At 43.4% G+C, this 16,269-nt stretch overlaps 1 protein-coding gene across 2 annotated transcripts in view; it reads right to left on the bottom strand.

Annotated features, from left to right (window-relative positions):
* GMPS (guanine monophosphate synthase) overlaps positions 1 to 16,269 on the bottom strand; it is a 529,284-nt gene that overhangs the window by 183,949 nt on the left and 329,066 nt on the right. For both annotated transcript variants that reach the window (XM_069213299.1, XM_069213300.1), the window contains one exon: positions 6,331 to 6,446. In XM_069213299.1, coding sequence (XP_069069400.1) covers positions 6,331 to 6,446 — 116 coding nt within the window. The remainder of the gene's footprint in view (positions 1 to 6,330; positions 6,447 to 16,269) is intronic.

The following is a 16,269-nucleotide window of genomic DNA, read 5'->3' on the forward strand; positions in this document are numbered from 1 at the left end:
TCTCCAGAGATCTTCCGTAAGATTTTCAAGCACTAGTAGGAACGAAAACTGCATATAAGGGAGGAAGGTGGGCTGCATTTGAATCTATGAAAAATACATATACTGGAGAATGGTAGTTATAGGTAAGTAACTTATTGTTTGTCCAGTATTGGATCTTTCATAGATTCACATACTTAATTCAGAATAGATAGTTACAAGATAATCACAAACGTAATACTATAGTGGACGGTGGGTATAAACATATTCAAACAAGGTTCACAGTATTGAAATAAAGGGCGCAATACTTCTTGTCCCACAACTGCACCACTGCGTTGCGAAGATTCCAGGAGATAATGTTGCATAAATGTATACCTGTTCTACACCCTATCAGATAAAGCGGGGGAGGTAGAGCTGCTCTAGTAGAGTTTGCTTTGACTATTTGTCAACGGCAGAAATGGATAGCAACTGAGATCCACTGAGCCAAGCTTAACTTGGAAACTGGACCATATCTGTGATAATTCCAGTATTGTCTGTCCTTCTGAACTTTCCAGATTATTGCACTTCTTTGGACAAAGCTAGAGATCTTGTGCTCTGTTTGTTCACATTGTGCATATGGATGGTGTTGTGAGCATATTTACACTGATGTGCCTGTTATCCTTGGCTGGAACGGAAGAAGAATCTGTGGTAATTAAGTTGTCGGGTCTCTGGAATAAGAATGTTTGTCCCAATGAAAGATTGTCAGCTTCTGTCCACCAGGGTAGAGCCTTTACTTTGACTGGAGTGATCTTGATGAGATTGTCGAATGGTCCTTCTATTTGAATCCAGTGTTTGTCCAGTTCTTCCTATGAAGGCCTCATTCTCAGACGAATAAAAGGTACTAGTGAGATGGCAGAGGATATCATCCCAAGAAGAGATCTGAAAAGGCGCAATGAAAAATACTTTTTCCATTACCCTGTGTACTAATGTTATGAGCCTTTTCTGCCTTCCATTTGATAAGAATGCTTGGTCTCTGATCATATTTAAAATTGCTCCCAGGAGCAGTATACCTGTTGATGGATGAAGCAATGACTTCTAATGATTTACGATTAAACCCAAGTTTTCGAAAAATGCCTGCCAAGCCATTGTAGCCTTCAACGCTTGATGGTGCTTTTACCAGCCAATCGCTGAGTTATGGGAATCCCTGGAAACCTTCTGGTCTTGAAGGGCTGCTAAACTGGAGTTAGACATTCTGTGAAGATGCGAGAAACTGATCTGAGGCCAAAGGTGAGGACTTTGAATTGATAGTGAGCACAGGGTACCCTGAATCTAAGAAATTTTATTTCCCCAATCATTTGAAACATCGCAAGGCAAGCACCCTGTAAATCTAAGGCTGTAATGTAATCTCCAAGACTGAGGTGATGCAGGAAATCTTGAAGGATTACCATACAAAAGGACTCATTCTTCAGGTATTCAGCTTCCACGGATCCAAAATAGGTCACCATTCCCCAGATTTCACAACCAGGAGTAGAAATCCATTTCATTTTGAGAGTGGGGTTCTACTGCTCCTTTTTGTAGCATAGTGAACACTTCTTTTCAAAGTAGATGAGGTGGATGCACTCTTTTTGGTAGAGGGTTTGGTGTAGTTTGTATGAATTCTAAAGTATGACCGTATGCGATCATATTTACCCCCATCTGTCCGATGTTTTTTGCCGCCATTGATGGAAAAAGTTGGAAATATTTGCTCCTACAGGTTGGTGATCTGTAAGGGGGACAACCAGCACTTCTGTAATATTACTGTTTTCTGACAGTGTTTCTTGCCCATGATGTTTGTTTTCTTCTAGATGCTTGCTTCGTGTAAGCTGCTGCTGGAGGTAATTTATACTGCTGTTTGTGTTACAAAAAGCCTATTGTCCTGCTGAAAGGGATGATATTGATGATTTTATTGGTAGCCCCCTTTGTATGCAAACAAACCTCTTCGACGTGCTCTTTGAAACGGTGTCTCCCTTATTTGCAAGGTCCCCAAAGATCTTGTGGTACCTATGTCAGCCGCGTGATCACTACAGAATCTGGCTTTAGGTGCACAACCAGTCTTGCAGGCAAGTTCTTTGGTGACTTGTATTTCGTGTCAATTCTTGGCAGGACAGCAGAGACTGTCACTGAATTTTTCATGATTTTTATGCCTTCCTCCCGAATGTAATCCACTACTGAGATGGCTCAAATAGATGTCTTGGTAGGGTCTTTAAAGTCATACAAGAAGTAATAGGATTGTTTATTCACAAGAGGTAACTGAAATCTTGTTGCAGCTCTCTCCTTGAGAGTATGGACACCTCCAATGTCAGCCGGTGAAGTCCACATCTTTACAGTCAGGCTATATTTTATTGTCGACGGGTCAGAGGATGATTTTTCAAAGCTTAAAGCCAAGTTTGAATTAATGATAGGTTCTGACCTTGCAGCTTTTGAGGAGATTTGTTCTTTTATCTACCTGGGAGAACTGTTCCTTGTAGACTCATGGCGGATCTAAGACTTTCCTAGGCACTTCTGTAGACTCTTGGTCACAAGACCTCTCTTCCTTTTTCTTGACCTTTCATGAGAGTTAGTAGGATCCTCACTATCCTCCTCCTCAGAAAGAACAGAGTTTCTTGACTCTAATTTCTCCAGCCACAAGAGAAGCCTCCCTTCCATATTCTTAAGCGTCTTAGAGGAAAAAGCGTGGCAGATCTTACAATCCATTATCTTTGTGTGCTGGGTGTAGTCAGTAGATACACTCCTTGTGTGGGTTCACCGTGTGATGTCTCTTTCCCACAGGGTCTGAAAAGTTTAGTTCTTTATAAATGACATGGATAAGCTAATCAAATGAATGCCTTTTAACCATTACACGTGGCTGCTACACTAACCAGTAAACAGTGACAGATCAAGTGACAAATGGCTAAATGACGATTAAGAAGTCCAGAATAAAAAAAGATAAATATTCTCGCTGAAAATATACACCCGACCCTCAAGCTCATCTGCAGCCATGTTCAGTTTATTCCACTCCAGAATCAAGACACAAGCAGAACTATGGGTAGGAACAATTACACTGGAAAAAGTATTTGTGCTATGGTATTATTCTGAACTTTAAACTAAAACCACTGCTGGGGGTAGTGGGTGGACGGGGTTACTATACGGATGTTTTACTGTTTAGTTGATTATGTGATTATGTCTGAAACGTGTAGGCGACTGCCTGGTCATGGGCATTCTAATGTCTGTTAATGTATGGTAGACCTCTAAATGATGCAAAGTACTCAATGTCCTAGAATGTCAACGGGTTGGGTAGCAAGGTGAAGCGGGCATGGTTGCGCAATACATTAGACATCTAAAACCAGATATAGTTATCCTTTACGAGACACATCTGTAGTGGACTCAGCGGCATTTCTTCGGTAGGGGAGCATACTCTACCTTAGCACATGTGGGAGTTACCACTGGATTAAGGGGTGTGGCCATACTGATAATTCGATCACCCTAGTTAGTGTATATGCATCCCTCCAACTCCTGCTGTCCTCACCCATGCTAGAGGAGGTTGCGGCCATTGTACTGGAGGCCAACTCTGCCCTACATATTGTGGGCGGTGACTTTAATGATGTCATGGCTGTGGTGGCACACTGGTCGGGCAAGTCTGGGGGCATCCCATGGGATACTTCCCTGGCACGATTTGCAGACTCACTTAGTCTCTCTGACCTGTGGCGGCAACGGCACACAGGAGCCAGGGATCATGCCTTCTTCTCCGGGACACACAGGGGTTTTTCCAGGATAGACTATCTTCACCCCAGTGAGCGAGGTGGACAGGGCAGACTACTTGGCACGAGGCCTGGTAGACAGCTTGCTCCTCTGGATACTGCCTGCAGTACGGAAATTAGATGCGTAGGACCTAAGGGACCCAGAAGTCACCCGAGAATTACAGACCATCTGAGAACTTTACTTTCAGGAAATTAAAGGGTCTGTAGACACTGAAATGGTACTCTGGGAGGCATTTAAGAATATCCTATGAGATAGGGCACAGAACAAATTGGCACTTAAAAAACAAAGCAATGGAGGCAAAAGAGGGGATTGGGCATCAGCTCAAGGACCTCAGGGAGTTTCCTGTGGCTGGGACAGAACCGCACGTCCTCTGTATTCTGGAGGTACTGCGGACAGAATACTGGGACGTGGCGCAGGGGGAGGTATGAAAGCAATTGTTGGCCCTGCATCATCACTTACATAATGGGTGAGACAAAGTAGGTAAGCTGCTTGCTTGCCTGAGTCGAGGGGAGGCTGAGTCACAATGGGTCAGGTGCAACGTTGACAAGATTGGGGGTCCCTACCAGACAGATAAGGCCATCACTGAGACCTTTGTGCGGTTTTATGCCTTGTTCTATAGAGCCAGATCCCTGGCAGACACTACCCCAATAGGGGAATACCTAGAAATAACAGACTTGCCAGTATTCCCAGCCAAGAACCAACGGGCCCTAGAATAGGAAATCACCATTGAGGAGGTCGAAGCGGCTATCGCCAAATTGAAAACAGGAAGCCTCTGAAACCTAATGGCTACCTGGCTGAATTCTTAAAGCGCTTACTCCAGGATGCAGAGTTAATTCATACCTATTACATGTTTTCGGAGAGGCCCGGGACAGTGGTGAACTCCTGATGGATTTACAATGTGGCACTTATGCTGTGATTCACAAGCAGGGTAAACAGTAGACCAACACAGGGAGGAACTTCATGTCTTCTTAGTGGTGGATGCTGAAAAGGTGTTTGACGCAATTCACTGGCCCTACCTTCACCAGACATTGCAGAGGTCTGGATTTGGCCCCAAATACATGTGTGGATTGAACTAGTCTGTCAGGACACAGCCACTGTGGAGAGTGTGAACGGAGTGGTTTCATTGAACTTCCTGATTGGGTGGGGTACCTAACCCTGATGAGGAGGGTGGCTGTCTTTAAAATGACAACACTCTCCAAATTGCTCTATGTCCTACAAAATACATATGGCCTGGTCCTAGAGGCAACATTTGCTAGAGGGAGACCCGAGGGCTTTACTGTGGAACGGCGGTCACCCTAGGATAGCGCTCAAGATTCATCAACGAAACCCATTGGTGGGACCAGGCCATTGATGGTGGGATTTCTCTCCTGGACATTAGGGCTTACGACTGGGTGTCCCATATGGTTGCCATTAACAACTTACGCACCACAGGGCTACTCCACCTACATGCTGGAGCAAGCACAGTTCGCCAACCGGTTGGGTCGTACTTGCAGTACCTATACGGCGGGAAGGGTACTCAAACACTGCTACTGGTGACCGGTTGCAATGGAGGCCTGGAGGAAAGTCACTAGATTCATATGCTGGGCAGGGAAGTTACATGGGTGACACTGCTCTGGTTAGTGGCGTGGATGTGTGAAATGAGAAATGGGGTGGGGGAGGAAATAGGAGGGTTCAGAGGACTTGGGACTGGGAAACGGTCCCGATGCATCTGAGGGAGGTTGCCATTAAGTAGCAGCTACGTTTAACACAATTTAAAATACTGCATAGAGTTTATTACAAAAGGGACTGCCTACACTACAGGGGGAGGGTGGTGTCTCTGGACTGTGTGCGCTGTGGAGATACAAGGAGTACATTTAGCCACACGATATGCAGATGCCCAGCCATTCAGGTATACTGGTCATGGGTGGTGGGGGAACTAAGCGAAGTGCTGGGGGAAAAAAATCCCTCTTGAACCCAAATGCGTTCTATTGGGGGTTCCTGAAGATGTAGACATCCACACAGTGAAACTCCTCTTTTGTAACCTGGGGCTTGTGGTGACCAAACATGACTTAGCATGCCACTGGGGTGCCCCTGCACGCCCGACATTGGGGGAATGGAAGAAGGGATAGACCTATACATGGCAGCTGAGAAGGTTACCTATAGGAGTAGAAGTTGCCCACTCAAAATTTTCAAAGTATGGGCATGTTGGTTGAAACACTATATTCTACAGGTTCATACAGATGTGGTGGAATCTTCTACCTGCATTTAAATTCTATGGTGTACTGTGTGATCATTCTACCACTGAAGGTATTTTATCCCAACTGGAACAATGTATTGTCATAGGCTTACAAAAGGCTGCTTGTGTACACTTGCCTCCTTCAATGCTGTGTATTTGTTCTGGGTGCAAGTTTGCACCCTTATTACTATTCGTTTTGAGCAAACTAAAAAACAAAATAAAGACATTTACAAAAATTAATTGATATTACTGTGCTTTGTCTAGGCTTAATGGCTTGCTTTTGCTACACCTATACCTACAAAGCACATAACCACACATGTAGTTTAATAAGTAGTACACTTTATCTTGGTATGTTCAAATGCTACTATCAAAATACAACTTACCTTTTTAACACTTGCAGAAAAATCTGTTACTATTTTCAAGATATTGTTGGTTTCTGCGAAGTCTTTGCAGATGTAAGGTTCTTCAGCACATATTACTCTGATCGCTAGACCTGGACCTATGGTAAGAAATTAGACATCTATTACCTAGCTATTGATTTAAAATTACAGAAGCATTTAACTATTTACCGTTTTATTCCAGAGCGCTCAATTCAGCGCTGTAATGCTAGCAGCAAGTTACAAGTAATAAGATCTATCTCAAATATGAGTGCAGCACAATAATATAATTATGCAGAAAATACTTTTGAAATAGCTTCATCCTTAGGTATGAAGTTATATACGTTACATAAGTGTACAGTTCATAAGTGTGAAGTTCTGAAAGCAAGTACTAGATTACATGTTCCTTCAGTAGGACCAGATGCAATGTTGTTAGTATGTGACGTGAAAGATAAATGCTGGTTGACCTCAACTACCACAGTTGCTGCCATGCCTTATACATTCCAAGGGGGCAGCTCTATAGCAAAACCTCCTTTCTATCCAATATGATCCTCTAGTCCAGTGATCAACATTTGTGAAACTAGGATTCTCCTCACTGTAGGCACAACTGGGCTGAACATAATTTAATGGTGGGATTGGGGAATCTTGAGTATTCAGTGAACATCTATGTCAAATACCACACACAGAAGAACCATTAATACAGAGGCAAGGAAATAACACCAGAAGAATTAAGAGCAGAAATCTATAACAAACAACCATACAGAGCTCAAACTCCAAATGTGATGTCTTAATTACCAGATGCTTTGAGTAATCCAGCCAGCTTCCAATCAATTGAATACTTAAAAATAAATAAGGTAAACATTTCCTCTCTCACAGCCCAAGGCATTTCTCAAGTGTATGAACCTTGCTTACTGCTGACACAGGAGACCAAAAACAGGGAAGGTGCTAATGGTAGATCAAATATAAAATCAACAGTCACCTATCAACATCCTCCCTATACCAATAACAAGATTAAGCTTGACACCCAATCAGTTCAACTGACTTAAGAGCTCCCCTTTGCATGGCTTGCTCTTGGAAGACATACAATGGTATCTAATAAGTAACAACAGAGATCAGGAATTAAAATAGTGAAAACTGAAAGTATTACAACCTTGGATAACATCTGAGCCAACAACAGATAACATATCTTAACCGAAAAACGGACATCTTCACATTTTTCAGAAAACAGAGTGCTCTTTGCGAAAATAAGGTCTACATGGATCAGATGGGTACATAATAGAGAGAATCCAAAATTAAAAGTTACTGCTATCCACAAATTTTGATATACAGGCAAGTATATTTAAAGACTTAGGGCCTGATTACGACCTTGGAAGAGAGGATTACTCCGTCCCAAACGTGAAGGATATCCCGCCCGCCGTTTTACAAGTTCCATAGAATAGAATGGAACTTGTAATACGGCGGATGGGATATCCGTCACATTTGGGAAGGAATAATCCCCTCAACCAAGGTCGTAGTCAGGCCCTAATTGTTAAAGCTCAGCATGTTGGTAAAATGGAAAGACTGAACATCCCTGGTTGTGAAGCCATGCTGTTTTCCCTTGCTCTCTCTAAAAACGTTACTAAGGCTGGAGCTTTGATTTATCGTCGTCCCGGCTTAGCTAGTAACTGCAATTAAAGCATAACAGAGGCTCTTTCCGCTTGCATAGTGAAATATGCCAACTTTACAATTCTGGATGAACTCAATATTCACTTTGACGACAGGACATGTAAAACTGTGTCTACACTTATCAAGGACTTTTTGGCCCTGGATATTCAAAATGAGGGTCCAGCCCATAAGGCTGGTCATTTATTGGCCCCTATATTTTCGAATCTAAAAACATCAAGGGCAGAAAAAGCACTACCTTTATCTTGTCGGATATTATGTAGTCATTTTTTTCCTTTCCCATTCCTGATGCCTGTCGATCGGGATTAACCTACTCAGGACCTGACGGGAGAAGAAGGTCTAAGCTGAAAAATACTTTTTAATACTATGTTGGAGAACAACTGTCCGCTCCTGGCTAACTCGACAGACTCAGATTTTTCCACTATTGATGGGTGGATTTCTTCCGCACTTGATACTCTCATCTCAGTTGCAATTAAAAATCATCATAGGACCCTTCCACGGGCACCTTGGTTCAATACCTTGTGAGCAATAAAATAAAAAAATGTAAATTACTAGAGAGAATCTGGCGCAAATCTTACTGCGCTGTTGACAAAATTAAATACAAGGAGGCCCTAAAAGAATATTACAAAAAAAAAAAATGCAGAGACCCAGAGCCATGTTTTTTTCAGGTAAAATCACTTCGGCCAAGAACTCCTCCAAAACCCTTTATCAGATGATTAAGACCCTTTCTCGCCCTGCAAGTAAAACTCCTTCTGTTCATCTTTCACAGCTCCAGTGCGAGGAGTTAGCCACCTTATTTTTTGAAAAAGTAGGTGTAGGAAGCTGGCCTGGTGTGTGGTGGGTACCTAAGGTACTTACACCTTATACCAGGTCCATGGTATCCCTTATTAGTGAAGTGTAGGCAGTGTCTAGAAGCCGGGCTCTCTAGAGGTAGCTGTGGATGAGCAGCCAAGGCTTATCTACGAGCCGTGCAAAGCTCATGCAAAACCATTGTAGTCACACAGCACTTACACACATGAAAGAAAATATCCAGCTGTACAAAACTAAAGGTACTTTTTTTTTTGGAACACAATACCACAAAGTATTAGAGAGGCAACCCTCCAATAGGAGTTAAGTACTGCACTAAATATAAACACTAGTAAATAGTAATAGGCATAAACAAGCATTTACAATGCACTAGGGTCTCGCATTTGTCGGAGTTACAGCTGTTGTAAACTCCCAACCGGATTTCTCCTGCATCAAAAGAAAAAAACAGTGCAATTGCGCTGTACAGTTCACACAAAGTTCTGCCCAGCGAGATTGCGCTCCAAAAACAGAGAAAAAGTAGTCCACAACCACAGCGAGCCTCGCATGTTTTCCGTACTTGGTCGCTGCGCTCGAGGAGGGCTAACCACAGACAAGGCATGACGTATGCGTGCCTTCCACTAATCAAAAGAAGCGGATTGTAACAGGCAAGCCAACTTGACAATGAAAGACACTGACGTGACGTAGACGGGGCTCCGAGCCCTTTTCCTGATACCTAAAGCGTCTCTCTAGCGATACGCATGCGCGAGCGACGCAGGCTCGACCCTAAAAAGGTTAGAAAACAATGCAAATAGCAATAACAGATAGTGACCCTAGGGGGAGCCCAAACCATATATTAAAAAGATGGAATGCGAACACAGGTGGAAAGTGTAGAGGGGTGCTGGGAGTATTAGAAAATCACAGAAGTAACAGTACCTCCTAGAGACCAGGAAAGCAGGAGTAAATTACTGGAATTTCCCCAAACCCCCCAAAAGGAAGGAAATGAAAAGACACCAGACAAGACTGCAAGAAACCAGTGGTAGATTCCTGGAGAGGAAGACCTGTGGAGAGAGGGGACCAAGTCCAAGAGTCACAGTGGAGTCCAGTAGGAGTAAGAGCTACTATCCACCCAGCTGTATTTGCAGGAGTTGGTCTACGGTGAGGAAGAACAGGTCAGCACTGAGGCCCTGGATCCGGGGGAAAAGTTCCTGATGGATGCACAAGATGTCCCATGCTGGAGTGAAGATTGCAGACAGATGTCGGTGCAGGAATTCCACCAAAAGGCCTTGGTAAAGGTAAATTCGCAGTTAGTGGTAAAGTGGTGCTGCCAGGGACAAGCAAGGCCCGGGGGACTCAACCCAGGAAGGGGAGTCATAGGGGGCCCTCAGCGACACAGATGACCCACAGGAGCAGAGGCAGTACCCACAGGTGTCCCATAGGACAGGGACACAGAAGTTGCAGAAGGAGCCCATGCATCACTATAGAAAGGAATCGCATGTCGCAGGAGAACCACACAGAGGGCTGTGCTTCGCAGAAAGGAGTGCTGGGGGCTGGAGCTGCTCGTAGCCTGAAGATCCCTTGGAGGAGATGCGAACAAGCCTTGGTAGCTGCAAGAGATGCAGTGCATGGAGGTACTGTCCTGCGTGGGAAGGCGAAGGCAAAGGCTACCTCCACCAAAGTTAGACAGCTGGCAGAGAGGACCAAGAGAACTACTCCGGACCCCACCCGTGACGCAGGATCCACGCAGCTCAAGATCAGGAGAGACCCACACAGACAGTTGTCGTTGCAGCAGGCACCTCCGGATGCAGGGGAGTGACTCCTTCACTCCAAAGGAGATTCCTTCTTTCTTCTAGTGCAGACTGAAGACATGCCCGCCCTCAGTGGATACACAGCCAATGGAAATGTTGCAGTTACTGGCAGGAGCCCTGGAAAAAATGTTGCAAAAGAGTTCTTCTTGGAGGCAAATTGTCGGGTCCTGGAGGGTCCAGTCGCAGTTCCGGCGGCCAGAAGTCGAAGTGAAGGTTGCAGAGGAATCCTGCTGGTATCTTGCAAGCCGAATCTGAGGACTCACCCAAGAGAGAGACCCTAAATACCCCCTAAAAGGGGCATTGGTCACCTAGACAAGGAAGCATTTAACAGGAGGGGGCTATGATGTCACCTGCCTGGCCACTCAGATGCTCCCAGAGTTCCCCTGCCAACCTTGTAAACAAAATGCAGAACCCAGGGACCCTCTGGAGGAGCTCTGAGCATCACTCCCGGGGTGGTGATGGACAGGGGAGTGGTCACTCCCCTATCCATTGTCCAGTTTTGCGCCAGAGCAGGGACTGGGGGTCCCTGGACCGGTGTGGACTGGTTTATGCACAGAGGGCATCAAATGTGCCCTTCAAAGCATACCAGTGGCTTGGGGAGGCTACCCCTCCCAAGCCAGTCACACCTATTTCCAAAGGGAGAGAGTGTTATCTCCCTCTCCCAAAGGAAACCCTTTGTTCTTCCTTCCTGAGCTTGATCAGATCAAGCAGCAAGAGGGCAGAAACCTGTCTGAGGGGTGGCAGCAGCTTGGGCTGCCTAGACAATTGTGTAAGACTGGTGGTAGCAATGCTGGGGGTCCTCTACGGAGCCCCCATAGTGCCTGGAATCATACTTCCAATACTTTCAACAGTATTGGGGTATGATTGTGACATTTATGATTCCAAACATGCCTAGGTTCGGAGTTACCATTATGTAGCTGGACATAGGTAGTGACCTATGTCCAGTACACACATAAAATGGCGCCCCGCACTCACGAAGTCCAGGAAAATGGAGCTGTAGTTCGTGGGGGTACCTCTGCTAGTGCAGGGGTGCCCTCACACACATGTACTTGCACCCTACCCTCTGGGCTAAGAGGGCCTGCCATAGGGGTGACTTAGTGACTGAGCAGTGACCTGGTAGTTAAAGGGTGCATGCACCTTTTCACGCAGGCTGCCATGGCAGGCCTGCAGGACACTCTGCCTAGGCTCCTTATGGGTGGCATAATACATGCTGCAGCCCATACGGGTCCCCTGGTATCCCAATACCCTAGGTACCATATACTAGGGAGTTATATGGGGGCACCAGTATGCCAAGTGTGGGGTGAAAAAGGTTCCATCAAGTTTACAAGGAGAGAGCCTAATCACTGGGGTCCTGGTTAGCAGGATCCCAGTGAACACAGTCAAACACACTGACAAACAGGCAAAGGGTGGGGGTAAACATGCTAGAAAGAGGCTACTTTCCTACAGGTGGAAGATATTCAGGCCTCTTTTTCCACCACATCAGAAGACACTCCACAACAGTGTTGTCCTGTGGGACCATATGCTCTGAGTTCTTTCCAGCCTTTGGACCGCCCATATTTATTCTTTTTTCTGTCCACTATCAAGACCAGTTTCACCCCTTGCTCTCATTTGGTGTTCTGTCAGCTGGAACCACAATCATTGGAGATACTTACCCAGTTTTAAGGTACTTCTCTTTTGCAAGGCCCTGTTCTAAGGGCATGGAAATAAGCAATGGTTAAGCTCTTGCTGGAGACACATAATGCAGATCCCCTCATCTGGTCAAATTGTAGACCAATTTTTCTTTTGCCCACTTTATCTAAAGTGCTTGAAAAACACGTGAACAAACATCTTACATCATACAGAGAAACAAATGGCCTGTTTCATCATTGACAGTTAGGCTCCAGAACAGACCACAGCACGGAGTCAGCACTTTTGGCAGTCATGGATTATGTGAAGTAACAACTACATAGGGGTGGCCCTGCAGCATTAATTCTTCTTGACCTCAGTGCCACTTTCGATACAGTGAACCTCAATCTACCCCTTAAAAGATTAGTGTATGGGTGTACATGGTGTTGCCTTAGCCTGGCTGAGCTCTTTTTTGTAAGACAGTGTCTTTCAGGTTCACTCACATCAGCACTACTCTAAGCCTCATCCCCTCCCGTTTGGAGTACCTCAGGGATCCACATTAAATCCCACCCTGTTTAATCTCCACATAAGGCCACTTGTAGACATAGTAGAAAATTGTGGCCTTACTTTGCTGTCATATGCGGACAACACTCATATCGTGGTTTCTTGTCATCCCAAGAAACACTACAGAGGCCTTGAGTAGGTGTCCCACACAAGTACCTGCATAGATGAACGCCAACTTACTTGAATTAAATAGGGATAAGACTGAGGTGCTGTTGGTGGGAAACAATCCCCAACTTTGGGGGTCCTTATCTATGGCTGGAGGTAATAGTACTATTCAGTGGTCAAGAACTTATGAGTCTAGGTAGACAATGAGTTATCCATGGGCCACCAAATTACAACGGTGGCTTCCACCTGCTTTGGCAGCCTAATATGGCTAAAACAAATCTTGTGTGTCTTCCAAGTTCTGCCCAAAGAACTGTCATCCAAGCTTTAGTTATCTCAAGATTAGATTTGAAAACATTCTCTATCTAGGTGTCAAGAAAAGCTTAATTAAGCACTTGCAGAATGTGGCAACTAGATTGCTACTTCATCCTCCAAAGTACTATCCCATTGTCTGCATTCTTTGTGAACTCTATTGGCTCCCAATTAAGTGCAGTATTCAGTTCAAAGCACCACAAATGGCTATCCAATTCTGGTCCAAACTATTCCAGGCCATTAGTGCCACCTTACCTTCCTAATCGGCCTTAGCGCTTAAATTGGGACCTTGCTTTAGTTCCCAGAATCAATAAGACCCGGCTAAGAGGAGACCTTTCTTCTTTCTAGACCCAAAGGTTTGGAATTTCCCCTCAGCCCCTGATTTAAAGAACTAGGGGTCAAGTCTAATGTTCCAGAAAAGGCTGAAAACATGTTTGCTCTGAACATCTTTGAATAATATCTCAGTTAAGCCATCGATCCTGTCCAGTAGCATAGCGCTGGGAAACCCCTTTTGGGGTAGCCAGGCGCTCTACAAATGACAATACAATACAAAATATTGTAGAATAAAACCGATTAAGGAGAAGTGCTTGTTATGACTAACAAACGTGACTACATACTAGAAGTCCAACAACAACTGGGTGACAGAAAAATATGTTTCAGATAACTGGTAGATCAACGTAATGAATATGAAAAAATGACTAATTAATAGGGGAAAAAATGCTGCTGTATATTGAAACAAAGATCTATCTGATGAATAGCACCTCCTCAAAACAGGTTAATTACAATTTTGCAAAAAAATCATAAAACGTTGTGTACTAAACCAAATACTACAGGAGTTATTAAGGAAGCACAACATTAGGAATACATGACTATTGTTTTAAAAAAATACCCTACAGAAAAATCTTGACTCTTACTTAGAGAACATAAGTGATGTAAGGGCTGACTGAATTTTCAGGTTACAAACTCACAGACTGTTCTGTCTGAACTTGACATTTTCAGTCAATACACTTTGAGACCGCATCGAGGCATTGCAGCAGGAAGTGTACAACTGCACCAATGTCTTATGGGAGCACAATAAGATTTTTGGCTATATCTATTACATTGTACTGTAATATAGCTACTTCTGATGAACGGATAGCACAGATCATAGTAGATGAAAGCATGACACCATTCTATGTGAACACACATGACCACATTTAAATCTGAAAATGTGACTATTTCCAAAGATATGACTGGAATGTAAATGGCAGCACAGACACACTGAAGACAAGTTTGAAAATTGGGAGAAAGAGAGAAGAAAAGTAATGGGCTTTTACAAATCTCATTAACAGATTAAATTCACATTCAAAACTCATGGGCCAGACATTAAGCATGCGGACACAAAGAGATAAATTCAACAGAACACCAATAAAACATATCTTTTCTAATACGGAATGAACAAACAAATACATTTTTGGACACTGCAAGTTACCATCCCTATATATGGACTGCTAGTCAGTTTCTACAATTAAAAATATTAATCACAGAACTTCAAGAGTTACTGAAAGGCTAACAACGGTTACTCAGAATGGTTACAACACAATGGTATGGCCTGTCATTGTACAGTATGGTATGGCCTGTCATTGTATATTATGGTACGGCTTGTTATTGTATAGTAAATATGGTCTGTCATTTATAGTATAGTATGACCTGTCATTGTATAGTAAATTACGGTATGGTACAGCCTGTTATTCCATTGTATGATAAGGTAAGGAAGAGAGTCAAAATCCATAGGGGAAGGAGGATGGAGGGATGGGAAGTTAAGACGGATAGAGGGCAAAACAAAAATATAATTTCTATAATACAACTAAAACAATAAATATCAGAAAAATGTAAGTGATGCTCATTTCGTATAGTATGGCCGGTCATTGTATTGTATGGTATGGTCTGATATGGTATGGCCTGTCATTGAGAAATATGGTAGTATATTCTATGATATGGCCGATCAGTGTAGGGTATGGCATGACCTGCCACTGTTTAGCATGGTAACAGAAAGAGAGGACAAAAGCCACAGTGACAAAGAGTGGGAGGGAGGGGCACAAAGGCACATGGATGAAGGTTGGAAGGGAGCGGGTAGAGGCAATACAGATGGATGGAGGGAAAATATACAACATGTGATTGTACTTTCATCGTATACAAGTAAAACTACCAGGGAAGTCTGTATGTGCTGGAACAAGCATAAATCAATACCATTTTCATATCAATACTTAATCACAAAGAATAACATCACAATGTGGCACAAATGAGGTTCCAGGTTACAGACCATATACCACAGCCACAAAAAGGAGGAGATAAGAATTTAACGGAGAGAAAATTCAAATTAACCAACTATCTCTTTCATTGTGAGTGGACTGAACGAGATGGAAAAGATGATATGCTTTCTATATACAACTAAGGGTTAACGAATGGAACACAGAATTAATGTTACAGGAATACCAAAGAAAAACCTTGAAAACAGTCGTTAACACACTAAAATGTTAGGCTCATGTGCAAAAGTAACTAGAAATGATGATATAATGTGAAACATAAGCTCATCAAAATTGAAAACCAATGGGAATAATTATCATCACTGAAACACTGCATTACTAACCCTTGAATTGAGAAAATAAAATGTCACCCAAAAGATAGGGATGCTAGTAAGACTGGAATGAAACAGTGGAAACAAAGGTTGGACTATTAAAAGGACTAAAGATTGTGTTGTACGAAGCAATTTTATGGTCACAAAAGTCAAATCGGAGCCTTGGCATTTTTAAATGTCCGAACCCAAATATTGATTTGGTAACATGTTACCAAATAGTAATTTGGGTTTGCGAGTAAATAATGAATCCGTTTTTGACTGATTCCTTAAATTATGATTTAATGTTTTGCAACCTAAATCCGATTGCCAAACATTAATATTTTACTACTGAGCCAAAGGAGTAACCATTTGCAAACTTGAAGGTGCTCCCAAGAGCAGAACTTACTTACTTTTAAGGAGCAGGCAGTGGTCCCCGTGACCTGTGCCAATGCACACAAATTTCCTTCTAGGAAAACATGCTGCATTGCTCTATCTAAAATCCATCATATCGTG

Source organism: Pleurodeles waltl, chromosome 11 (genome assembly GCF_031143425.1).
Source record: "Pleurodeles waltl isolate 20211129_DDA chromosome 11, aPleWal1.hap1.20221129, whole genome shotgun sequence".
Taxonomy (NCBI): Eukaryota; Metazoa; Chordata; class Amphibia; order Caudata; family Salamandridae; genus Pleurodeles; species Pleurodeles waltl.